Source organism: Carcharhinus amblyrhynchos, chromosome 14, assembly GCF_965287045.1.
Source record: "Carcharhinus amblyrhynchos chromosome 14, sCarAmb.v2.hapA, whole genome shotgun sequence".
In the NCBI taxonomy this organism is placed as follows: Eukaryota; Metazoa; Chordata; class Chondrichthyes; order Carcharhiniformes; family Carcharhinidae; genus Carcharhinus; species Carcharhinus amblyrhynchos.
This window is the reverse complement of record NC_137337.1, coordinates 41,267,478-41,294,721: the sequence shown is the minus strand read 5'-3', so window position 1 is coordinate 41,294,721 and position 27,244 is coordinate 41,267,478. Positions and strand designations below refer to the sequence as shown.

The window sequence follows — 27,244 nt, the reverse complement described above, 5'->3', positions numbered from 1 at the left end:
GCCTAACCAGCACGTTTTTTCGGACTGTGGGAGGAAACCGGAGCATCCGGAAGAAGCCCATACGGATCGAAGAAGAAAATGCAAACTCCACACAGTGACCCAAGCCGGAAATCGAACCTGAGTCCCTGGCATTGTGAGCCAAGATTGCTAACCACTGTGCCGCCCACTTGATTATTAGTAGGCATACAATCATAGTCCTGTAATTTTGAAGGCATTAATTCAACATCATCATTGTTCAAAGATCACCTTCGAACATCCAATCTTTGCTATGTGGCAGTACCTTCTTGCAAGTAATTGTTTCACTGATGGGAATCAATGCATAATGATTTGGATTTTTTTACTTTTTACCAAATTAAATTCAAATTCATAGATGGAACACTAGAGAAGAATAGACATTGACCTGGTGGAGATGCTCCTGCTGACACATCTATATCAGATGCTGATTTGTCGCTCCGAGGTTTATTCATTGGCAGAGCGGGTGGAATATAAACTGGTTCCTCTGCACCACAAGCAGAAGTTACTTCAGGCAACTTCTGCACTGAAATTCGCTGTCCGCTGGCAGTCCCAGGATAGCAAACACCACCCCCTTCCACAGCACTGACCGGGAACTCCATTCGCCCCGCCGCCCCTTCCCTTTGCTGCCGGAGGAGAAATGTGGTTTGGGGGATTAGCGGCGGTCACAGGCCCAGGCCCGGTTCCCTCCAGTCGGCGGCTGCTTCCCGCTTCACCAACGCCAACAGTTTCAAAATAATTAACACAAATTAACCCGCCAGTCACCTCGCCGCCTGTTTCTTTTTAATATACTCTATCAGCGCAAAGAAACTTCAAACAGTGTCAGAAACAAATGCGTTAACCAGTTAGACGGCAGCGGGTACCCGGGACCCCGGCCAAGTCTTTGCCCCGCGAAGGGCGGGCTTAAAGGCGTCTCCAGGGGCAACGGCCGCACCGCATCTGTCTGTTTTAGCGGATTGCGGTGGGAACAAGGGCGGTGGAGGAACCTTCCTGGGGGTCCCCGGGGTGGGTGGGGAGGGACAGGATTGATGGGGTCCGGGGGGGACGTGATCGGGGGTTGATTGCTGTACTGTGTCTGGGGAAGCTAGGGACTGTTATTTCGTATGGGATGGGTGTGTGTGTGTGTGTGTGTGTGCTGGGGGGGTGGGGGGGCTACTGTTATTTCCTGTTGGGGAGGTGGGGGAGAGCTATCCTGTGTGTGTTTGCAGGTGGCACCGGGGCTGTTATTATTCGCTGAGGGGGAGGAATGGGAGGAGGGAGCTATCTTGTTTCCATGGGGCGGCGGGGCTGCTATTATTCCCCGAGGGGAGGGGGGACAGGTACCCTGAGTGTGTTTGCAGGGGGCGGCGGAGCTGCTGTTATTCCCGCTTGAGCTGAGACTGGGTTTAAAATTCAAACAGCGCTCGAGCCACATCCGGGTCCCGCCGGAACGTTCATCTCAATGAAAGCCAAACCAAACCTGGTTTTCTGTCTGGCACTTTCGATTGAGCCTGGATTATTTAAATTTCCTTTATAAAATAAATCTCTTCCAACTGAAATCTCTTTCTTGAAGTGATATAATCAGCGGTCAGTTACTGTACGGAACTGGGTCACTTTTATTTGCCTGATGTCGCTCGTGAATGTGCGACTGAGAGTCGGGAGTGACGGCGGGAAGGTGCTCCGGTAAGTCATGGCGCCAGTGGGGGTTCGGCGCGGAGAGGATGCTAAAGCTGCTCCTGCAGCAGAGGCTCCGATGTAGCTCCATTGACCGCGGCCACAGTTACAACCCCGTGAGGGGGAGGATGTTGGGTGGCTGCTGTACAGGTTGAGTTCGTGTTCACAGCAAAACCTGTTTCTTTAGGATTGCTCCTGTGAAGGTTAAACACCCATATGGGCTGAGTAGGATCACACGGCCTGTTACTGTATAATTCCTCATCCAATAATGAAACGGAGCTATGCGACGTTTTATTTAGCTCCATTATTTTCCCAATCCAAGAGGTCGCGGGAGCCATCAACTTCATTCCTGCCGGTTCAGCTGTCTCTGCTGAACCTGTTCAGGTCATTTTCCATTCAAACTACTGAAATGGCAGCAAAAGATGTTCCTCCACCGTGATGACTGTGCTCTTTCACGTACGTATGCCCCCCCCCCCCGTCCCCCAATTGGGACAGGGTATGTCCCCTCATTCCCCTCCAACCCCCAAATTGGAATAAGGTGTGTTCCACACCCCCCCCCCCCCCCCCGACTGGGACAGGTTGTGCTCACCACCACCCTCTCCCAAACTGGGACAAGGTGTGTTCCCTCTACCCCATCCCCCCTCCCAAACTGGGACAGGTGTTTACCACCCCCCCCCTTCCTCCCACCCAGACTGGGACAGGGTGTGTTCCCACCTCATTTCCCCCCCCCCAAACAAAACTGGGACACAATGTGTTCCAATTATCCCCCCCTCCCCAAAACTGGGACAGGACGTGTTCACCCCTCAGCCCACCTCCCCCAAAAGTGGGACAGGGTGTTTACCCTCTAGCCCATCCCCCAAAATGGGATAGGGTGAGTTCCCTCTACCTTCTTGCAAAAGTGGGACAGGGTATGTTGCCTCCACCCCCCCCCCCAAAAAAAAACTGGGACAGGGTACGTTCCCTCTACCCCCTCCCCCCCTGCCAAACTGGGACAGGGTGTGTTCCCTCTAACCCCCCCCCCCCCCCCCCCTGCAAACTGGGACAGGGAGTGTTCCCCCACCTCCAACCAGCTGGGGCAGGATATCTTCCCCCTCCCCCCCCAAAAAAAACAGGGACAAGGTGTACTCCCTTCTTCTCTCCCGCCTCCCCACAAAAACGTGCTACTGTACTGTCCAAGTGGTGAGCACTGCTGCTTCACAGCTCCAGGGACCTGGGTTCGATTCCAGCTTGGGTCACTGTGTGGAGTTTGCACATTCTCCTCGTGTCTGCATGGGTTTCCTCCAGGTACTCTGGTTTACTCCCCACAGTCCAAAGATGTGCGGGTTAAGTTGATTGGCCATGCTAACATTGTCCCTTAGAGTCCTGAGATGTGTAGGTTAGAAGGATTAGTGTATGGATATGGGGGTAGAGCCTGGGTGGGATTGTGGTCAGTACAGACGATGGGCCAAGTGGCCTCCTTCTGTAGGGTTTCTATGATTTAGGCTATGTTGCTCTCCTTTGTGACTGGGTGTGTTTCTACACTCCCCCTGACCTGGGACCTGACTCCCACTTTGCTGTAACTTTCCATCCTACCAGGCTGTGCATTTGATGGATCATCTGCCAGTTCCACTATGTACAGTATGATCTTACCACCAAAAAGTCTTCTATCTCAATGTCCCAAAAGCTGTTTCCTCCATTGCGTTCTGATTCATTCCTGCATCACCCTTATCACCTGCTGTGTTTCCCCACAGATCCCCATGAGAGTGCTCATCTGTGAGAAGCAATTTCACATGTACTTAGTACAGTCTTTTCTACATCAGGGAAATCAAACACAGATTTGTTTTCCTGAACTCCCTCTTTGTCCTGAGCATCGTGCTAATTGCATTTTAATTTTTGTATCTTTCAAATATGCCTTTTGCCTTCAATACTTTTTCAAAGAAAGACTTGCATTTACATCGCACCTTTCACAACCATCAGGTGTCTCAAAGCACTTTTTAGAGCCAATTAAGTCCTTCGAAGCTCGAGGAATAATACATTATTTTCCTACTAGGCCCTTTCCAACCCTCTGACCTCAAGACTGAATTTACACTCAACCTTAACTACCATTCTTAATTTCTTTTGGCTGTGCAACGGATGTACTGACATTTATGGGGATAGGGGTGGGGAGTCCTGTCAGTACACTACTGGTGAGATGTGCTTCTGTTGTTCTTCCACCAGGTGCCTCAGCCACTCGAACCAATTTCACTGTCAATTTTCTGTGCATGGCTTTCTATCTATCTTCCTTCTACCGTCCAAGCTAAATATAAAGCATGTACAGTTTAGACCCAAAACCTTATGCAAACTTAGGTAAACTTGTGGAATTAACTGCCTTGGGACAATATCAAGGGTGAATTAGCTACGAAGGAATGAACAAATATTACTTTTGGGACTACCCAGATAGACTACAAAGTCCATTTCTGACTTTTTATTTCTCTGGTTTTCTAGTTACAATGCAAATTGTTTTGGTTTTGTCTTAATCATATTACATACAGCACAGAAATAATCCATTTGGCTTTGCTGGTTTGAGCCAGGCCTCCTCCCACTCTTCATATTACTCTCAGTATAACCTATTCATTTGTCCCTTGTGTTTTTTTAGTTTTCCCTTAAATGCATATATGCAATTTACCTCAACTTTGTGGCCTTGTGCTGCAACTTTCAAACTTCTATCTCCAATCTCCTTTTCTTCTCCCAAGTGCTTCAGCATGTTGTCACTTCCCAAATACTTGCCCGCGTGAGGTCATGAAATACTGGCCAACCTCAGTTTTGGTATCTTTTTTGCAACTTCTCCGGTATCTCTATATTGCTTTTATATGGAGATCAGATCTGCACGTACTGTTTCAAGTATGGTCTAATTGAAGTCCTATATAAGTTTAATACAACTTTTCTTTTCAATTCCAATGTGTCTATACTAAAATTTTGTTTCATTGCCAGATACAATAATCCTTCCCAAGATCTAAAAAAGCATAGTTGTAATGGCACAAATATCAGAAACAGACCAGATAAAACAGGTAAATTTCATTGAAGGTTACTTTAATATTCAAAAGTTAGTAAACACATTTAAGTGTTACTAAGGCAACAGAGGATTTAATACCATAACAATGTTCCTTTTTTTTCTTCTACATGCAGTTTAAAGAATTCCTGGGCACATACAATAAATTGACTGAGCACTGCTTTATGGACTGTGTAAAAGACTTCACAACGAGGGATGTGAGAACAGAAGAGGTATATCTGATACTTGTTTTTTTAGTGAAATCATCACAATTGTTTCTCAGTGTGACTTCTATTCAACCACTATAGTTTTGTGAAAGCACTGAAGAATCGTACCTTCTTGGTTTTGATTTAAAAAATACACAAGTGCTTTCTACTTTGAGCAAAACAACATTTTCATTTACGATAATTCAATGAAAGACAGTGTTGTCATTTCACGAGCCTTAAATGCTGATTATGATCAATAATAAGGTTGCAGTACATTGAATGTTCTGTGGTACTCAGTTTATGCTGGTGGAAAGGAATACTTATTGCTAAAACTTTAATATAGTTAGGGTGAATTTTACAGTCCCCCTCCCCACATTGGCATATTTGAAGTGGGGACACATCAAATAAAGTGGGTGGGCTGCACCTGGCTTTCCACCCACCCCTCAAGATCAATCCCCCATATTACATGGGGCAGATATGGGTCAGGTGGTCCTCACTTAAGTACCTCAATAGGCCCTCTTGGGCCTATTGAGGTACTTAAGTGACCTACTTCTGCCTCCACAAATATACATGCATGGGCTAAGAGGCAGGATAGAATGGGATTACCTTCTTTGCTGGGGCCCTCTGTGCCCATTTGGGCCAGCTCCCAAGGTAGTATCCCACTTTGTGCCTGACCTCCAATCCCTGCCCAATCAAAATACCCAGACTTATTTAGTATTTGCAGCAGTGGACAAGTGTTGATCCCTTGGAGGCAGAAGTCCTAATCTCAAAGTCATTAAGGCTTCTCCCAGTATAGTAATACTTCATGCCACATTTGAAGTTGGTGAGGTGCCACCCAACATTTTGACCATTTGGGGAAGAAATAAGGGCCCTATCCCCATCCAACCTACTGCCACTGCCACCACCACATTGGACAACAAAGCAAACTTATTTCAGATGCTTTCTCTCCCCAGAACTTTTATCTTCACAGATTAGGAATGTAGTGTTAAAAGTGAATATTTTTTCCATTTTGTGCACCATCAATCAAATTCAACAGGAGGTGTAGCTCTTTCACATTCCCCTTTGCTCTAACCAGAGCTTAACAGAAGGAGAATAAAAACTAGAAAGTCCAATGGATCAGTATCATAGAAAATCATGAGGACATGAATGTTTTTTTAATTGGTATTACTGAAGGATGAAACTGTTTTTGTGTAAATGTCAGAATTTTCCTTTGAACACTTCCAAAAATATTCTGAGGTCATTCATCTCAGTTGATTAAGATCTTGGTTATTAGAGGCAAAAGTAACTAGAACCCACCATGAATGTGAAATGCTGCATTGTTCACAAACAAAAAAGTAGATAACATTGATTATACCAATCACTGAAGGTTACATTTTCTAAAGTGAAATTTTTAATTTTATTTCTGATAATCACTTGATTTATCCAACTGCCACACAATTCCAAATCGCAGCTATTGATCTATGTGGGTAAAAATTTATCATGACAGTTAAATTTTAAATATACAAATAGCTTCTGTATTTCATTAAGTGGTACGGATCTCACTCCATTGAATCATAGAATCTTACAGTGCAGGAGGCCACCATTTGGCCCATCAAGTCTGCACTGACCACAATCCTACCCAGGCCCTATCCCTATAATCCTGTGCATTTACTTATGCTAGTCCCCTAACAAAGGGGTAATCTATCATAGCCAGTGCACCTAACCAGCACGTCTTTGGACTGTGGGAGGAAAGCCACAGACATGAAGAGAATGTGCAAACTCTATACAGACAGTGACCCAAACTAGGAATTGAACCTGGTCCCTGGCACTGAGAGGCAGCAATTCTAACCACAGTACTGCCCACTCCAGCCAGTTAATCAAAAGCATTGTTGGCATTCTTGTGAAACATGGAATATTGTGGTAAGGCAAAAGTAGTACCAACTGAACATCATCCTATTTTGTGACCCTTGCAAAGAATAGAGATAGTAGTAAGTGAATGAACCTAGGGGACTTCAGATTTGGATTGGCTAAACCTTAAAAGTAGCTTTTCCCTCCTTAGGAGGAGAAGTATCTCAATTTATTCTTTTTCATCCAAACCTGCAATTTACATACTGACTTTCTAACTAGCATTTGTGAACAAATATTCCTGATATGTTTAAGTTTTATGTTTTAAATTATCCCCTCAGCGTGGTGTTCAAATATGTTGAGCACTATTCTGCAAACTGCTTTGCACTGGTGATAACAGCTATTGTGTTTATTTGCATGTGTAAACCGTTTACATTGGAAGGGGAATATGAATGTTTGTTGTTACCAATGGAAGATGCACTTTCAAATGAGCTATTTATTTTCAATGCAGGTAACCTGTTCAGAACATTGTCTACAGAAATACTTGAAGATGACCCAAAGAATATCAATGCGCTTTCAGGAATATCATATTCAACAAAATGAAGCTTTAGCAGCTAAAGCAGGACTGATTAGCCAGCCTCGGGTATGAAAATGGACCAACAGAGTTGGTGTGAATGGAATGTAAAACAGTGTTGTGGCACTGGGAGAATGGCCACAAACGTTGATGCCTATTAAGATACAACTGAAATGAACATTTATAAGAAAAAGTAGATGGAAACAGAATTTATTATGTCTGATGGACCAACGCTTCAGGTTTATTTTGGAAATGAATGGTACACCTGTAAATTGTTTGTCAGCTTAAGTCTGCAGTAATCACGGAGGTTAAAGTCCCCATGATGATGGAATAAACTTATTGGAGCTGAGGACGGTGTAAACTTTTTATTCAACGTCATCTTCTACCAAATTCTGTGCATTCATACCTGCAAGGAAACGCTAGGAAAGAGAAAGTCACATTTATTATTACAAACAAGGAAATTACCAAGACCTATTTCTCTTGTGTTTAAATATTTGTGGTGTATGCATTCATTTCATCTTATACTTGATAAAAATGTTTAGGACAAATCCAGTTATATTTTGAAACTTTTTTTTAACATTAAACTTGTTTTCAAAATACAATTTTCATTCAACTCAGTGCACTAACAACATGGCAATAAAATCTTCAAACTATTCACCTATTGCTCATCATAATATTTTGCTAAATTTCTAAGTACCCTTCACTTTAACAAATGAAATAAAAATATCAGTTGCCTCATTAGCAGCCCACTTAACAATTGGCTATATAACATTTTGATTAAGAAGAAACTTTTATTCTCGGGAGGTTATCTTGTATGTAGCCAGTCTTGATTGTTTATCCTAGATACCCAAACTTTCAAATGTAATTCACATTTACTTTTATGTTTATACTGTCTTAAGGGAGGGTTATAGAAAAACAGTGGTAAAGAATGACCAATTCTAAATCCATTGTACTCCATAGGTAATGGGGAATATATTTTCAAATAGATTTGGTACAATTCTTTAGTATTGCAAAAATATTTTTTAAAGAAATTTTAAAAATAAGTGGGCATTGCATTTCCTTAAATGGTACAAATACGATTCTCTAGAGCACCTAGTTTTACATAACTTCAATTGACCCATATTTTTTCTAATTAAGGCACAATGTAAGGCCAAATAACTTCTGCACCAACAACTCTGCAATCACAAAATACTTTTATTGCACTGTGGCATCTTTGTAAATAGTCTTGGTGAATTTATCAAAGTTTATAAATGGGCAAATATTACAGTTCAATGATTTTTCTTTTACTAATTAAATTTGAAGTTGGAGATTTATGACGGAACACAAGATATAGAAAGAGTAGATCACACAGCCCATCAGGCTTGCTCTATCATTCAATATGATTACAGAGTTTGAGCTTCAACTCCCCCATCCTTTGATTCCCTGAGACCAAAGCTCTGTCCATCTCAACCTTAAATGTATTCAATGGAGAATCTTCACCCTCTCAGAAGTAGAGAATTCTAAAGATTCATAACCCTTTTAGTGATGTAATTTACCATCACAGGCCTAAATGATTGTCCCCTCATCCTGAAAATTTTCATGTTTTAGATTCCCTACCCAGTAGAAATAATCTTCCATCATCTAAACTATCAAGCTGCTCAACAGTCTTGTCTGTTTCAATGAGATTGCCTCTCATTCTTCTGAACTTCAGGAAAGATTTATCCATTTACTTGGTCTCCCATCCCTGAGATCACATTAGTGAACCTTCACTGTAACTGCCTCCAGTGTAATTATATTTCTCCTTAAATATGGAGACCAAAACTCAGCAAAACATTCCAGATGTGATCTTACCAAAGTCCTATTGCAAGTTTGCCAATCAACTATCCTGCTACTCAGGCAGTGATTTACTTTTTGTATTAAAAAATCTTCAATACGTTAATATAAATTTAAAATATGGGCTTGATAAGTGATCATATTCCTCTGAAAATCTTAATGTTCCTTGCTGGCCAATGCCAGACTAATTAGATTTGGAAATTTATTAAAAGAAAATCTATAAGTAGACTACCATAGAACATTTTAATATCATTACATCTTGCATGTACTGATTATTTGAAAATATTTAAAGTAAAAAATGAACAAATTTATAAATGCATACAGAATTTAATATAGTCATACCTGTCTAACAGCAGGCAATCTTTGGATAAGCATTTGGAACACTGGATGTGGTAGTGTCTGCTGAAGAACCTGTAATAGTTGCTGGGGCTGACCACACACTGATACAGCATTGCTTAAATGATCAACTCCTTTCTCATAGTCACCTGAAAATCAGAAAAGTAATGGTTACAGTTATAGACTAGTAATATAGAGATTGAGAGTTCCAGTAACTCTTTGGTAAATTGTCAAACTGAATTCAATCATTCTGATATTTTGTCGGTTGAGCCCAGAAAAATAATCTTGAAAGGATGCTGAATTTCAACTGGTTTAATACTTCACATTCTCCCTGATCTGGCCTACACATGACTGCATCCAACACAATAGATTACTGTTAACTTCCTCAAATGAAAAATAATCATCACTATGAACTTTTAGCATTAGCACAAAGACTAAAGAGTTCAAGATGGCCTACATATCACCACCATCATAGGGTAACAAGAAATGGATAATTAATTGGCCTTGCCAGCATTGCTCACATGCTGAGTATATATATTTTAAATCAGCACATATTTTACTGTTTGAGTCAGCAGACACAACTATTTGCCTTTTATATCCATCAATAACTCATCCTTCAGGTGCATGCCTCACCTTTGGTCTGAATACTATTAAACCATTTAAGCCTACAGAGCTAAATCAGATCCTGGCTGATCAATTAACATTTCCAGCCTCCAATTGCTCCTATTAAATTTAATACACATGCAAAAAAAACCTCGCCCTTTGTTTACAGAGTTCAACACACCAGGCAATGCATTCACCCATCAAGCTTCAAATTAGTTTTACATTTGCAATGGCCTTAATTTAAATGGAAGCAACAGAAACAAAGGTTAGTCAAAGTCATGACTCCTTTTCCTCCCATTTTCAATTTTAATCTTTTTTATTGAAGAAAATTGCAAGAATTCTGATAAATTGGTCAGGCATGATTTCCCCTTCATGAAGTCACGCTGACTCTGCTCAATCACATTATGGATTTTAACTGTTTGGCTATTACATCCTTCATAATGCAATCTTAACATTTTTCCAATTACATGTTAAGCTAATGGGCCTATAGTTGCCCCCTTTTTTGTCTCCCTCCCTCTGTGAAATCATTGGCAGTTTTCAGAATTTAGGAAGATTACTAGTGCATCCACTATCTCTGTAGCTACTTACTTTAATTTCCTAGGATGCGTTCCATCAGGTTCAGAGGACTTACCGGTCTTTAGTCACAAGTTGTCCTTGTATTTTTTCTCTAGAGATAGTTATTGTGTTTATTTCCTCCTCCTTTTTGCCCCTGATTAATATTTTTGGAATGTTACTGGTGTCTTCCACGATGGGGACTGACGTAAAGTATTTATTTAACTCCTTGGCCACTTCCTGGTTCCCCATTATTTCTTCACCAGTCTCATTCTCTAAGGAGCCAATTGTTCACTTTGGCCTCTCCCTTTTTATATATTTAAAGAAGCTCTCACTATCCGTTTTTATATTACTTGCTAGTAAGTTTACCCTCATAGCTTATCTTCTCCCTCTATTATTTTTGGTGCTCTTTTGTTGGTTTTTAAAACTTCCACAATCCTCTAGCTTATCAATCTTTGCCACATTGTATGTTTTTGCTTTCAGTTTAACACTACCTTGAACTTCCCTGGTTGATTTATCCTCTTCCTAGAATCCTTTCTCACCAAGGTATACTTCTGTTGCGAGTCATGAACAATTTTCATAAATGTCTGCCATTGCTGATCAATGTTTTTGTACTAAATTCCTTTCCCAGTCCACCCTAGCCAACTCTCGCCCTCATTTCTTTGTAACTACCCTTATTTAATTTTAGCACAGTTGTTTCTTATCCATATAGAACCACAGAACTTTACAGCACAGAAACAGGCCTTTTGGCTCCTCTTGGCTGTGCCTAACCATTTTTCTGCCTAATCCCACTGACCTGCACCTGGACCATACCACCCCTCCACACTCTCATCCACGTACCTGTCCAAGTGTTTCTCACTCTCAAATGGAATGCTAAATTCTACGTTGTTACGGTCACTGTTTCCAAGGAATCTTTAACTCGGAGTCTTTACTAAACCTGTCTCATTACACATTACCAAATCCAAGATAGCCTAATTGCTGGTTGCATCTAGGAAACTGTCCAATATAGTGCATGAATTCTTCTTCATGGCTACCTCTGCCAACTTGATTTGGCCAATCCTCATGAAGATTAAAGTCACTCACAATTAACGTACTGCCTCTTTTACATGTCCTTATCATATCCTGATTTATTCTCTGACAATATAGCTACTGTTAGGGGGCCTATCTTCTTCCCCATGTTATTTTTGACCTACACCCATATGGCTCCTACATCTTCCAATCCAAGATAATTTCTTGCTATCATACTTGCACCATCTTGTATTAATAATAATACTTACCACCTTTTCCTTCCTGCCTGTCCTTACGAAACGCCCTGAATATTTAGATCTCAGCTTTGATCATCTTGTAACTAATGCAAGTACAGCATGTTGTGGCTGAAAAGGGTAATCAACATATATACCGAGTATATGCAAAAACATCAATTTTAGGGACACAAAACATGATCAGCTCACACACCATGTTAATTTATATGCCTTGATTAATTGCCCAACATTTGTTGGAAAGCAAGTGCATAACCGCACCAAAAATAATAATCACAACACCATCTTTAAATATAAAAGATGTGGAATCCAGGGTGGCACAGTGATTAGCACGGCTGCTTCACTGTGCCAGGGATCAGGGTTCAATTCTGGCCTTAACTGTTTGTATGGAGCTTGCATATTCTCCCCAAGTCTGCGTGGGTTTTCTCGAGATGCTCTGGTTTCCTCCCACAGGTTAGGCGGATTGGCCATGCTAAATTGCCACTTAGATGGGCTGGCTTTCGTAAATGTATGGGGTTATGAGGATATAGTAAGGTTTGGGCCTGGGTAAGATGATCTTTTGGAGAGTCAGTACAGACTCTACGGGCCGAACACCTTCCTTCAACACTGTGAGGATCCTATGGCTGTAGTTAGCATCTTTAAAATGGGTTTTGCCACTGAAAGTGGTTGGAGAAAAGATGCTTAATGAAATTACGGCACAGCTTGGGACATGATCACTGTCTAACTTTCGTGTCAGTACAAAACCTGGTCTAGTTGTGAAGAAATGTATAATGAACAATAATATCCAAGGGTTTACCTCTTGCCAGCAATTCTTCTCCCAACTGGACCTCTTCAAGAAAAAATTTCTGTACAGCTTCAACATCTTTCAGATCAGGTAACTGAATTTACAAGTCAATGAAAAACATGTGTCACATCAGTATTCAGCTCTAACATTTACTTCAAAACCCAAAATGATTATAAATCTCTAACTTACCCCAATGATTATTCATGAATATAACGATAATTTTATACCAAAATTGTCCTGCATAGCTGGACACCACAATAAGATCTATTATTTTCATGTCACTATAATGAAGTGGTAATTTCAGTGGACGCTATGTACACCAATAGAGAAATGTTACATTATTGGAAGTGCAATCCTTCAGATGAGACATTCATCTGAAAAGAGTCTCAGTTTCAGTTATACAATTTTAAAAGCAAAGGTTTTTCACTATCTTGGCCTACATTCTTCCTTCCACCACCAAGAACAACTTTATTAATTTGTTATACTACAAGACTTTGTTGTACATGAACCGGCTGCCGTGTTTGCTGCACAACTACATTTCCAAAGTAATTGATTGTGTTAATGGTTCTCTCCTCTCTGGCACACTCAAAATCTGCTTCAAAATATTATCTCTGTGCTCCTTAAAAGCAACTTAGCCCATCCATTCTCTAATTATCATCTTAAATACAATCTCCCATTTGCTTCATAAGCTCAACTTGCTGTCATCTCTTAACTCTGCTCAAGTCACCCAAAACTCCCTGTTCAAATTTTCTTTGTTTAACTTCTCCCCTTATCACAGCACCAAAACAATGTTAGCTAAAGGTATGAACGTCTTTCATCACAGCAACCATGATGCATCATCCCTCCTCAACTATCTTTCTGTTTTTGACACCCAAACTCAAATTGATCAGAACTTCTTCCAGCTTTACATCTGGAAGAATGAAGTCATTATCTTTGGCTCCAACACAAATTCCCTAGCTTTAATCTCCATACCCTCTTTGTTACCAAGGTCACTTCCTTCTTTACAACACTTCCTGCCACCAACTTTACATCAAATTGTCACCAAACTGTCATACTATTTTAACTGAACCCCTGTTGGTCTTCCACCCTCAGTTTTCCAGGAACTCCAACATGCATTATGCTTAAGTCCACATACCTGCTATGTTTTTCAACATCCTTGAATGACCTTGGCTTCCTGTCCTGAATACGCTTATTTAATACTGAAATAGTGCCCCTCTCAATACTGTATTCCTTTCTGAATACGCTGTTCCTCTGACTCTGGTCTTTTGTACATTCTCTCTCCATCTTACCACTGACGGCATGATGGCTGGATTCCGGGGAAGTGCCGGAAGATTGGAAAATGGCTAATGTTACGCCGTTGTTTAAGAAGGGTGGCAGGCAAAAGGCGGGAAATTATAGGCCGGTTAGTTTAACGTCTGTTGTAGGAAAAATGTTAGAATCCGTGATCAAGGAGAAAATAGCGAGGCATCTTGAGGAGAATTGTTTGGTAGAGCAGACGCAGCACGGTTTCATTAAGGGGAAGTCGTGTCTGACGAATTTATTGGAGTTCTATGAGGATGTGTCTAGGGCAGTGGATAGAGGAGAGCCGATGGATGTGGTGTTTCTTGATTTTCAGAAGGTGTTTGACAAGGTGCTTCACAAGAGGTTATTACAGAAGGTCGGGGGCATGGAGTTGGGGGTAGGGTGTTAGCGTGGATAGAGGATTGGCTGTCAAATAGGAGTCAGAGAGTGGGGGTCAATGGGTGCTATTTGGATTGGCGGTTGGTGACTAGTGGAGTGCCCTAGGGGTCAGTGCTGGGGCCTCAGCTATTTACCATTTATATAGATGATCTGGAGGAGGGAACCGAGTGTATGGTATCGAAATTTGCTGATGACACCAAGATTGGTGGAACGGCAAATTGTGCGGAGAGTGTGGAGAGTCTGCAGAAGGATCTAGATAGGCTGGGCGAATGGGCCAGGAACTGGCAAATGGAATTTAATGTTGGCAAATGTGAGGTTGTCCACTTTGGTAGGAATAATGGTAGGAAGGACTATTACTTACGTGGCAAAAAACTGCAGCATGCAACAGTGCAGAGGGACCTCGGGGTCCTTGTGCATGAGTCGCAAAAACCCAGGTGCAGCAGGTGGTCAGGAAGGCAAATGGGATGCTGGCCTTCATAGCGAGGGGGACTGAATATAAAAGTAGGGAGATCTTGCTGCAGCTGTATAGGACACTGGTGAGGCCGCAGCTGGAGTACTGTGTGCGGCCACACTTACGCAAGGATATTTTGGCCTCGGAGAGAGTGCAGAGGAGGTTTACTAGGCTGATTCCAGAGTTGAGGGGGTTGAACTATGAGGAGAGGCTGAATAAACTAGGCTTGTACTCGTTAGAGTTTAGAAGAATGAGGGGAGATCTCATTGAGACGTATAAGATGTTGAATGGGATGGATAGGATAGAGGTGGAGAGGCTCTTCCCGCTCAGAAAGGACAGCAGGACTAGAGCGCACAGCCTCAAGATAAAGGGGGGGCGGTTTAGAACGGAGTTGAGGAGGAACTTCTTCACTCAAAGGGTGGTGAATCTCTGGGATTCTCTGCCTGTTGAAGTGGTGGAAGCTGCCTCGCTCAATATTTTTAAGACGCAGGTTGATAGGTTTTTGATAGGCAAGGGGATTAAGGGTTATGGGGAATGGGCGGGAATGTGGAACTGAGCCACGACAGATCAGCCATGATCTTACTGAATGGCGGGGCAGGCTCGAGGGGCTAGATGGCCTACTCCTGCTCCTATTTCTTATGTTCTTATGTTCTTATAGCAGAATTTAATAAACTTAGTAGTACTCTAAGGGGCTTCTTTGCTTCACATTCCTATCTCTGAACATCTCTCTTCATCTTTAAAAATCTCAAAATCTCAACTCATTTTCATTCATTCCCAATTCCCTCCTTTCTAATTCAATACCCATTTCCTTAAAACCTATTTGGAACACTTTTGAGTTAAAAGATGCTTTTCAAATTCAAGCAGAAGTAGAATGTTATAAACATCGTATAGTGCTGTATAAGCTATGTACGTTTGTAGATTCAAAGGTTAATCTGCATCAGCAAGTCACTTACGTCCCATGCATTGCTTTTGCAATTTGAATTTAGTTTATTTTCTTATTCCTAAATAAAAACAATATTTTAAAAGGATCAGTACCTATCCTTCATATAAGCAGAATTAGAAGATGCCCAAGATTTGAATCAATTAACTGAAATAATAATGATTTAACTGGGAGTAATGGTAGATAGCGGAACAGAGAAAATCCAACAGTCCCTTCAGTTACATCATTTCCAAAGCAATAATAAAAGACATACATGTATAAAGTATCTTTCATAATCTTAAAATATCACAAAGCATTTTATAGCCCATGTAACAATTCTTTTTTCCAGTTATTGTAACGAATGTCCCATATTCTCCTCTGGTCCGTCATTATTTTCATTTCACTATCATTTTTAGAACAATTTATTCAAAATATTTATTTAACATTTACATCATGTCTTCATCATCCAGATTCAGTCTTTCCCCTTAATCCCTGAGCAATTGGACTCACTTTAGCCATTTGTTTGCTGTTAATATGCTTCTAAGTCCATACCATTCCATTTCAGCCCCTTTTCATATTCCCTTTTAAACACTCAAACCTTGCCATTCACCATGACAATATATTTCTCATGATTTTATTTAGTTCTATTAGTCCTAATTTTATTATCCTTTCCTATTCTTATAGTGAACCTAATGATTTTGTTGCCATAGTTGTACAAGTTTTTGTCAATCTTCTACAATAAAACCAACAAATCCTTCCTTCATTGTTGGTTTTAAAAAGGTTACCACAAGAAAATTGTTGGGGTTTTACAATGTCTCATGTATTTTATTAAGGATAAAAGGACAAGAAATGGTCAGTTAGTATATCTCAGCTCCCTGAGATATAGGTTCACATAGAAAGGATCATTCCATCCAATATAATAAAAATAAAAGCAAAGTACAGTGGATGCTGGAATCTGAAACAAAAACAGAAAATGCTGGAAAATCTCAGCAGGTCTGACAGCACCTGTGGAGAGAGAGAGGCGCAACATTTCAAGTCTGCATTACTCTTTCAGAGCTAATGAGCAAAGAAAAGATGAGGGTGGTGAGGGGTGCTGTAATAGGACAAAGGGAATGTAAATCAGGATGAAGGTTGAGAGAGGTGCCAGAAGTGTCCATTAAGTGATCAGAATGTGACACTTTTAGCACTTCTCTCAGCTTTCTTCATCCTCACTTCCATTCCCTTTGTCCCATTACAGCAACCCCAGCCTCCACCCTCCCACCTTCACACTATAAATCTTTTCTGATTTTCATTGCTTTTAGCTCTGACAAAGGGTCATTCAAACTTGAAATGTTGGCTTTACTCTCTCTTTACAGATGCTGTCAAACCTGCTGACATTTTCCAGCATTTTGTTTTTGTCATCATTCCCTCTAACACGGGCAATCCTATTCACTACTGAATCAGGAATCTGTCAATTTATTTATGACTGTGTCAAATTAATCGAAAAGCTAACTTCTGGGTCATAAAGTTGTTGGTAATTTTAGCAAGGGTAATAATTTTGAAAACTTGGATACATTTCCCCTGTTTTGTCTAGTTCCAATCAGAGTAGATTTTGCTCCACTGGAATTTAACTTATAAAGCTAAGAAACAGAACCAAATATTCTCTTTTGAATAACTAAATATAGCAATACAATGGGTATCCTGGGATGTGTGGAAGCCAACATTTTGTTTGCCTTGGCAATTGCTGCCAAATAATATGATATTAAAACATTTCTTAAATAGATTTTTCCACGAAGTTTTCTTCTTTTGTTCCTGAAGCTTGGTAAGTTTATGCAGAGTCCTCCAATACTTCAAGTTGTTGATCATTCTTCATGTATCAAGGTAGAAAGGGAATATCAGCTGATCATTAAATATAAACCAAATCACAGTTTACCACAAGCTTTCTCCCACCCACAACCTTTACAATAGGAATCATTGGATAGTAATGAGAAGCAAGAACTGAAATTGATTCTCCTTGTGCCTACCCAGTTTATAATCAAATGCCCTGATGCTAATGTCAGCAAGTTCCTACTGCCTTCAAATGAGATCAGTAGACCCTCAGGATTGAATCGGGAAACGTTCTTGGTCTAAATGCCTGTTTCCCCAACAATTCCCAAGAATATACCATCCATACATCATTATAGATAGTCAATCTTACCTTGTAAATACAATCATTTTCTTTATCTTGTTTCTTCTGTTTTCTTCTTCCTAGAAATTTTGAGAATCATAATAGCCATTTAAAATCATGGAAACATGAAATGCAAAATCAAATCTAATTTCTGAATTTTGAATCAGAGCACAGATGGCAGTAAAGGAATTTCTTTATTAATCGCCAGAAAGGCAGGAATTTAAAATAAATCAATAAAATAAATAAATGATCATTTACATCAGGGAACATTTCTAATTGCAAATTACAGCCTCATTAATTCATTTTATGTACTTTGAAGCACATGAAGTGATCTTTAAGATCCTTGTGATTTTTCTTAACGATGATTATAAAACTTGAGTGGCACCTGGTTAACACTGCTGCCTTACATCGCCAGGAACATAGGTTCAGTTCTGGCCTCAGGTGACTGACTGTGTAGAGTTTGCATATTCTCCATGTCTGCACGGGTTTCCTCCAAGTGCTCTGTTTTCCTCCCACAATTCACAGATGTGCAGGGTAGGTAGGTTGGCCATACTAAATTGGCCTGAGTGCAAAGGTTAAGTGGATTAGCTATGGTAGTTGTGCTGGGTTACAGGGATGGGGCAGACCTGGATGGGATGTTCTTCAGAGGGTCAGTGCAGTCTCAATGGGCTGAATAGCCTCCTTCTGCACTGTAGAGATGCTATGACTCTAAGGAATAATTGTAGCATAGCTGGCAAGACAAATATTCAACATACCTTGTTCAGAGAATCACAACAATGCAGGAGCAGGCTATTCTTCAACTGTTCTTATCTACTAAAGAAAGATATTTTTTATCTGATCAAACTTGTTTTTTAATAATCAGAAAGGATATGTTGGTTTTTGGCCTCAACAGTAATTCAAAACATCCCAGAATTTTTTCCATTGTCCATTAAAATTTAACTACGTGGTTATCGAAAAGCACACTGTTTCATTATGGTTCTAATGATTAAACGATACACACTTTGCCCTTAAACAAATATGGATTATTTTAATGCCAATTCAAGATTCATTTAATATTGAAATCGGAGCTAAAAAGATATTTGTTTCCTTAGGTTAGACAGAAAATTAGTCAATATTCAGCCAAATGAAAAATTGGATGGCAAATAAATCTTGAGGGAATAAAGGAATATGTCAATGCACTACTTCATGTTTTGTAGTTTTGGTGATTTGGTATTTATAATTACCAATTAACTTTTAGAGTTCTACTGTTTTGACATGCAATTTAGTTTTAAAAGGTTTACTGGTAATTGTCTTTTTAAAAACAATCACTTGCATAGACCTCCTTGGTACATGCAACATTATGTATTAAAATTGTACCAGAATGTAGCTCTCAAAGTGAAAACGGACATAACACCACTCTTTTTCTTTGCATTAAGAGACAGAAATCCCAGATCACCTATTGAAAAATAAATTCACACAACTTCCTGATCTACTGAATGAAATCAAAATAAACTTATTTTAGTGTTCCTCCTAGCCCTGCACTGACAATAATCCACAATAACAATGGTTATGTTACACAACAAGGAAAGGTCTGTTGTGAATATAAAACTTCAGTACTGCCACAAGCTGACATACTCCAGAGATGGTCAAACAATGTTATCAGCACACCACCAATGGCTCATTCTCAATTTACATTTTACACTATGGGCCCAATAGCTTTTAAACTGAATTCTGCAGCTGAGTAATAATAGTCAATTAAAATCTATCAAAATTGTGACAATTGTCTTGACTTCTTTTAAAACTTCAACACTGATGTAACATAATTATATTGGAAGTTACTGTGTATTGTAGCAGGTTACATATTCTCATCGATGTTTGCCAACCTTGAGCAAGAAGGAAAAGGAAAAGATGGGAACTGGAAAAGATAGGAAGAAACATACGTTGACAAATTATGGTTGATCAGAGAAATTAAAGTTAGTATCAAAGGAATCTTAACTTTCTCACCTTAACCTTCTGAACTAGAGAATACCACATTGTATGGGGAAACAGAAAGGAGCTTAGAAAGATGGAAAATGGGACAGAAGGGAATTTTAGTTTTATTTATAGAAATATACACAGGGGCCCCACTATAACATAGTCTGCTACAGCACGGAACGCAATATAATATGGATCCCTCTTGGACCTCAAAATTTTAAGTACTTGTCCAGTCTGGTATTAGAGTCTTCCTGAAGGCTTCTATATAAGTAACTAAACTCTGCTTAGGTAGCAAAGGCATTTCAGCTGACCTCAACACTACTGATTTGGAAAGAGGCAAACCTGCCAGTGCTGCTGCTGGATGTCCAATAATTCCTGCTGGATAGCGTATTCATATGTAAGCCCAAGTGCTGGGCACCAGCAAAAGAGACAGCTTTGAGTGGGCCCAATGTGTACACATCTTATTGGCCTAGGAGAAAGGCTAATTGATCTCAGAAACAAAAATACCCATACCTTTATGCGCAACCGGATGTGTTTTTCACCAAGTACACTGTAACATGATCTTGAGATATGGACCCCATGAGCCACATTATAGCAGGATCTCAGTGCAAGTCAAACATTAAGAGTTGAACATTGAGTTTATAACACAAATATTACTCAGGTATGCTTTCCTTTACTGAACAGAACCTCTCCACTTGCACCTTCATGTGTACAGATCATTCTGAGAAATATAATCAGAGTAGTTATGCAACTTACCACTATTATGTTAAAGTTGATCAAAAATCAAGATTCAAGTATTACAGATACTTCTGAAACAAAGGCTAATCGATCAAATTATCCTGTGAAATTTGTTTCACTTTACCTTAGTCCTGTAACTACGTACTCACTAAGATTAACCAATCTGAAGTACTCTTTGATGGTTCCATCATCACATTGGAGAGTGCAACAAGTAAGAGAACAAGAATTTATTGAAAATAAGAACAGTTATTGTTTCATAACTCAATTTCAAATTGAGTTATCAAATTTAAAATGCATCGCCATGAAGCAGAATACTTATCAGTTGGATGCAGAGTCCTTCGTGATTCCACAAAAGACAAATTACAATGACAAACATTATCGATTTATGTCAAGATTTTGCATGCCTCCTCCCTGAATGAGGACATTTAATATCAAGGCGTAGTCTTGAAAATTCAGGTGATTTCAAGTGAATTTGGACATAAAGCTCTGAACAAAAATGCTGGTTCACCTTTCTTTATGGCTCAAAATAACAGTGTCCCTGCACAGAATCCATGGCGTGGATAGACACTTCCTCACTGAGTGTGGGGAATGCTGTTAGGATTAAAAGCAATGGTCTTTATACGACTCAATCTAAACATAGAGAAGAGCCAAGTGTAAAGACTCATCTTATAAAATCATCAGGAGACTAAAAACTGCATTACAACTACATCCCCCAATTTATTTATTAAGTATACATGAAATATTTTGCCAGGCACCTGGTACACCACTCAATGTGTTATTAAGCCCCATAGATCAATATTTCTCAATTTAAATCCCTGATTCCTATTGAGTTAGATTACTCCAGCAAAAAATCTAGAAGCCCTACTAAAAATTATGCATTCTGTATCAACGCTAACTTTCTGAATCTCTCCTCTTCTTTGATGTTGTCAGACTGCTTGTCCTGATGTTCAGTCCAGGATGAGCCACAAATACTTTCAATTAAACATCAGAAATATTAAAGATATTATCTTACCTCATGTCACAAATTCCATCCCATCACCACCAGTTCCAATCCCTATCCATTCCAATGTCTTACGTTGAACCATACTGTTTGCAACTTCGATGTCCTATTTGATCCCATGCTGAGCTTCCAAGCCCACATGTTGTCCATCACAAAGAGTGCCTACTTCCACCACCATAATAATTACACACCTGCAAGTGAAACCCTCAAAACCCACCTTCTACTCTCCACAAACAAACTGATGCAAACTCGGCTGCCCACATCTAAACACATGCTGCAAGTTCCATTCACCTATCACCAGCAACTTGTTCATCTACCTTATCTGCTGTAGATAGATAACAGATAGTGTCCCTGTACAGAATCCATGTTGTGAATAGATACTTCCTCCCTCCTTCACTGAGACGTGGGGAACACTGTTGGGATTAATCAAAACTTTGATTTTAAAATGTTCACCTGTGTGTTCAAATCCTCTGTGTATCATAGAGTCACGACAGTGCAGAAGGAGATCATTCACCCCATCGAATCTGCACTGACAACAATCCCACCCACACCCTATCCCTGTTGCCTCACATATTTACCCAGCTAATCCCTCTAACCTACGCATCCCACGACACCACGGAGCGACTAAGCATGGCCAATGCACCTAACATGTACATCTTTGGACTGTGGGAGGAAACTGGAGCACAGAGGAAACCCACACAGATACAGGGAGAATGTGCAAGCTTCATACAGACAGTGACCCAAATTGGGAATCGAACCCAGGTCTCTGGGGCTGAGAGGCAGAAGTACTAACCACTATGCCACCATGCAGCCCTTTGTGCCACCATGCCACCCTTGTCTCTAACTGTCTCCAATCATCTAAAGAAATCTCCATTCCTTCAACCTGGCATTCCCTTCATACCACTGTTAGTACCGTGCATTCAGCCATCTAGGTCCCAAGATCTGCAATCTAATGAAGATTGTAGTCACCTAATATATTCTTCTTTGAATCAGTGTTAATTTTTGTCCACTTGCACTCTGGTGAAGCCCCTTTGTATGTTTCCCCTATTAAAGACGCCTCAGAAACATATTTTGTTCAGCATTGATGGATTCACACCTTATAATTACTGTGATGTCTCCTATACAAATAGCCTCATAACATTCACGAGTACTAATGGACTTTGAAAAATCATAGAACATACACCCTCAGCAAATCAATATGTTCTTAAAAAAAAGGAGAGAACTTGGGAAAAATGTGGAAAGAATATATCTGACAAAAAAATCTCCTTCTGGCAGAGAAAACCAAGATGTGGGTATGCCGGTGTTGGACTGGCGTAAACACAGTAAAAACACAGAAAACCAAGACAAGATTTGCTGGAGCTGTTTAAAATCATGAAGGGTTTAGATAGATTAGGTAAAGTGAAGCTTTTTTCCAGTGGATAAAGGATCAGATACCAAATGGCACAGATACAAGGCAATTTACAAAAGTACCAGAGGCAACATGTGAAAAGGCTTTTTATATATAATGGTTAGAAACTGGATGCACTGTCTGATAAGAGTGGTGGATAGAGATTCAGTTGTAACTTTCAAATGTGAAACTGGACAAATACATGAAAGCAAAAAAAAACAAAGTTTTGGGCAAAAATTGGGGGAGTAGAACTCAGAATCCCTACAATGCTGAAGGGGACCATGCCACCTTTAGAGCCTGCACCGACAACAATCTACCCAGGCCCTATCCCCATAATCTCATGTATTTATCCTGCTGATACTAGTCCCCCTTATACTAAGGGGCAATTTAGCATGGCCAATCCGTCTAAACTGCACATCTTTGGACTGTGGGAGGAAACCAGAGCACCCAGAGGATATCCACACAGGTGTGGAAAGAACATGCAAACTCCACACATACAGTGATCCAAGGCCAGGATTGAATGCAGGTCCCTGGCACTGTGAGGCAGCAATGATGACCACTGTGCCACACTCCAACTGGATTACTCCTTGAAAGAACTAGTACTGACTCAATAGCTCAAAAGCCCTCCTTCTGTGTTGTATAATTTATTGATTTAGCTGTAAAATTCTAAATCTAAATACTGTCTAATAAAGTCATTTTTGTAGCAAGTTTGAGAAATTTGTTGCAAAATTATTTTAGAATGGTTCCTACCTGCAGAAGATACTGAAAAATTAAATTTCTAATTTGGCTTGGAAAATAACAGAGTATCACTCAGAATTGTTTACTACATTTAATCTGTAAAATATTTCAATTGACAACATACTCTATCATTTTTATCATCAGTAATGTAACAATCCTGCCCTAGCGCAACCTCAACCCACCATTTGTCAATATAATCATACTGGTCGGCTCGATTCAGGGTTTTAAACTCCTAACAGCAGAGAGTAATCTCTTTGCTTTACTTCATTTTTCAATGTAGGAGGGCAGCTGCAGAAAACTACATAAATATTTTTCGCATTAACTGGGTTTTGCCATAACCACTTGGAATTGCTTGTTTTATGAAATAAGATCCCGATCTTTGAATTTAATTCATTTGTGTCACGAACACTGTATCATTGAGTTATCTCTAGACATATTTTACAGTTAGAGATATTTTAATGGGAATTTACAGTAACCAACACATCCAAACGCTATACAATTTTAATTGAAATCATTCACCACACATGACACGTTATCCACTTTGTGTGGGCAGATTGTGTATTCATTAGAAAGATGTCTTTATCAGCAAGGAAATCAAGGTTATGGGGATAAAGCAGGAAACTGGAGTTGAGGATTATCACAGCACATCTCACTCAGTGGCCTCGATCAATGCCCTACTTTTACTCTTGTGGTCTACACTGATCCTTGGGCTGTGTTATTCCTTGCAATACACCCTGACACGACAAGTATCCGATACTCAACGAATGCTTATTTTACAAACACAATACTACTGCAGACACTGGAACTCTGAAAACAAGCACAGAAAATGCTGTAAATATTCAGCAGCGCAGGCAGCATCTGTGAAGAAATACTTAGGCAAACATAGTTTTAGAACCAGCCGAAACTCACGTTATAAAGCAGATTGTGCTGCAAGGAGGATGCTTTTATTCCAGTTCAGACCCACGTTCTTTAAAGCAGCTGCACTCTCCTGTAATTTAGCAAGTTCATCCACGCTGGAAAATCAACTGAGGGAACGATGCCGGGGCCCCCGAGGGGGTGTCAGTTATTCTAAATAAATTATATATGTTTCTGTAACTGAGCAGCCTCCATTCTAAATGCAATGTTTGTAGAGTGTTGGTAAACAGGACACAACCACCTGCAGTTAACACAAACATCCATTTGTCGCCGGTAACTGGGAGACGCTGAGCGAGGCCCGAGGGCAACACTTACTTTCGCGCAACTTTGCTCTGAAATCGGGGGCACTTCTTCTTTTTCTGTCAAAATATATACAATAGCCGATGAAGGCTGCTCCAAAGACCCCGGCCACGATGGCCCCTGTCTTACCGACCAGCAGCATTTCTGACCGCTGTCAGCTCCCGCTGCAGGCCCCAGCCCAGCGACCCGAGCCAATCCGGAACTGGAACCCCGCCCCAACTTCCGCCACCACATACTGGCAACAAGTGTGACAATTAGAGAAGGCGGCCGGGCGCCATCTTTCTGACTGGAACAATCTCAGGATTCATAGGATGGTACCATCTTTCTGTCCCTCTCAAGGTACGATGTCCTAAGAGAAGGTTGGCATGGTGCTAGAGTGATATCATAGAATCCCTACAGTGCAGAAGGAGGCCATTCGGCCCATCGAACCAGCATCGACAGCACTCCCACTCAGGTCTTGTAAGAACATAAGAACTAGGAGCATGAATACACCATCTGTCCTGCTGCACCATTCAATAAGATCACCGCTGATCTTTTTGTGGACTCAGCTCGACTTAGCCACCCGCTCACCATAAACCTTAATTCCTTTACTGTTCAGAAATGTATCCATCCTCGCCTTAAAAACATTCAATGAGGTAGCCTCAGCTGCTTCACTGGGCAGGGAATTCCACAGATTCAAAACCCCTTGGGGTGAAGAAGTTTCTCCTCAACTCAGTCTGCTTCCCTTTATTTTGAGACTATGCCCCCTAGTTCTACTTTCACCCGTCATGGGCAACAACTTCCCTGCTTCTATCTTATGTGTTTAAAATTCTTATATGTTTCTATAAGATCTCCCCTCATTCTTCTGAATTCCAATGAGTATATCCCCATTTACTCAGTCTCTCCTCATAAGCCAACCCTCCCAAATCCAGAATCAACCTAGTGAATCTCCTCTGCACCCCCTCCAGTGCCAGTATTTCCTTTCTCAAGCAAAGAGACCAAACCTACACAGTACTCCAGGTGTGGCCTCACCAGCACCTTATACAGCTGCAACATAACCTCACTGTTTTTAAACTCCATCCCTATCGCAATAAAGGATAAAATTCCATTTGCCTTCTTAATTACCTGCTGCACCTGCAAACTAACTCCTTGAGATTCCTGCACAAGGACACCCATGTCCCTCTGCACAGCAGCATGCTGCAATTTTTTACCATTTAAGTAATAGTCCATTTTGTTTTATTCCTATCAAAATGGATGACCTCATATTTACCAACATTGTACTCCATCTGTCAAACCCTCGCCCACTCACTTAGACTATCAAAACCTTTGGCAGACTTTCAGCATCCTCTGCACACTTTGCTCTTCCACCCATCTGACTGTCACCTGCAAATTTTGACACACTACACTTGCTCCCCAACTCCAAATCATCTATGTAAATCATAAACAATTGCAGTCCCAACACTCATCCCTGAGGCACACCACAAGTCACCGCCACTTAGAAAAACACCCATTTACCCCCACGCTTTGCTTTCCATTAGTTAACCAATCTTCAATCTATACTAATACATTACTATTACACTGTGCACCTTCATCTTACGTAGCAGTCTTTAGTGCAGCACCTTGTCAAATGCCTTCTGGAAATCCAGATACACCACATCCACAGGTTCCCCATTGTCCACTGCACATGTAATGTTCTCAAAGAATTTCACCAAATTCGTCAAACATAACCTGCCCTTTATGAACCCATGTTGTGTTTTACCAATGGGACAATTTATATCCAGATGTCTCGCTATTTCTTCTTGGATGATAGATTCAAGCATTTTTTCTACTACAGAAGTTAAGCTAACTGGCCTATAGTTACCTGCCTTTTGTCTACCTCCTTTTTTAAACAGTGGTGTCATATTTGCTGTTTTCCAATCTGCGGGAACCACCCCAGAGTCCAGCGAATTTTGGTAAATTACCACTAGTACATTTGCTATTTTTCCTGCCATCTTTTTTAGTACCCTGGGATGCATTCCATCAGGACCAGGAGCCTTGTCTACCTTTAGCCCAGTAACTTGTCCAACATTACCTCTTTCATGATAATGATAGTTTCTAAGCCCTCACTTGCTGTAGATTTCCTGTCATCAGTTTTTGACGTTATTTGTATCTTCCACTGTGTAAACACAAAATACTTGTTCAATGTCTCAGCCATTTTCTAATTTCCAGTTATTACATCCTCCTTCTCATCCCTAAAGGACCAATGTTTACTTTAGCCACTCTTTTTCATTTCATATATTTGTAGAAACGTTTGCTATCTATTTTTATATTCTGAGCTAGCTTACTCTCATAATCCAGCTTTCTTTATAGCTTTTTTCGTGGCTTTCTGCTGACCTTTAAAGACCCATAATCCCACATATTTATCCTGCAAGTTCCC

The 27,244-nt window shown here is 40.4% G+C and overlaps 3 protein-coding genes across 6 annotated transcripts in view; 1 reads left to right on the top strand and 2 right to left on the bottom strand.

Annotated features, from left to right (window-relative positions):
• kiaa0586 (KIAA0586 ortholog) overlaps positions 1 to 988 on the bottom strand; it is a 541,997-nt gene extending 541,009 nt beyond the window's left edge. For both annotated transcript variants that reach the window (XM_080202790.1, XM_080202791.1), the window contains exon 1: positions 401 to 988. In XM_080202790.1, the coding sequence (XP_080058916.1) occupies positions 401 to 614 (214 nt within the window). In that variant the 5' untranslated portion in view covers positions 615 to 988. The remainder of the gene's footprint in view (positions 1 to 400) is intronic.
• Positions 989 to 1,445: 457 nt separating this feature from the next.
• timm9 (translocase of inner mitochondrial membrane 9 homolog) lies at positions 1,446 to 7,625 on the top strand. 3 transcript variants are annotated; one of them, XM_080202787.1, is made up of 4 exons: positions 1,446 to 1,674; positions 4,615 to 4,691; positions 4,810 to 4,905; positions 7,214 to 7,625. In XM_080202787.1, exons 2-4 carry the CDS (start codon positions 4,656 to 4,658, stop codon positions 7,349 to 7,351), a joined length of 270 nt encoding a protein of 89 aa, XP_080058913.1. In that variant the 5' UTR covers positions 1,446 to 1,674; positions 4,615 to 4,655; the 3' UTR covers positions 7,352 to 7,625. The 3 variants fall into 3 exon arrangements, with proteins under 3 accessions (XP_080058913.1, XP_080058911.1, XP_080058912.1); XM_080202785.1 differs by lacking the exon at positions 1,446 to 1,674 and adding an exon at positions 1,682 to 1,815; XM_080202786.1 differs by lacking the exon at positions 1,446 to 1,674 and adding an exon at positions 1,823 to 2,121.
• On the bottom strand, positions 7,471 to 25,041 carry LOC145352638 (mitochondrial import receptor subunit TOM20 homolog). Its single transcript, XM_080202784.1, has 5 exons — positions 24,865 to 25,041; positions 17,849 to 17,898; positions 12,635 to 12,716; positions 9,431 to 9,573; positions 7,471 to 7,695 (listed from the first exon to the last, which is right to left on the bottom strand). Exons 1-5 carry the CDS (start codon positions 24,989 to 24,991, stop codon positions 7,642 to 7,644), a joined length of 456 nt encoding a protein of 151 aa, XP_080058910.1. The 5' UTR covers positions 24,992 to 25,041; the 3' UTR covers positions 7,471 to 7,641.
• Positions 25,042 to 27,244: the final 2,203 nt, after the last annotated feature.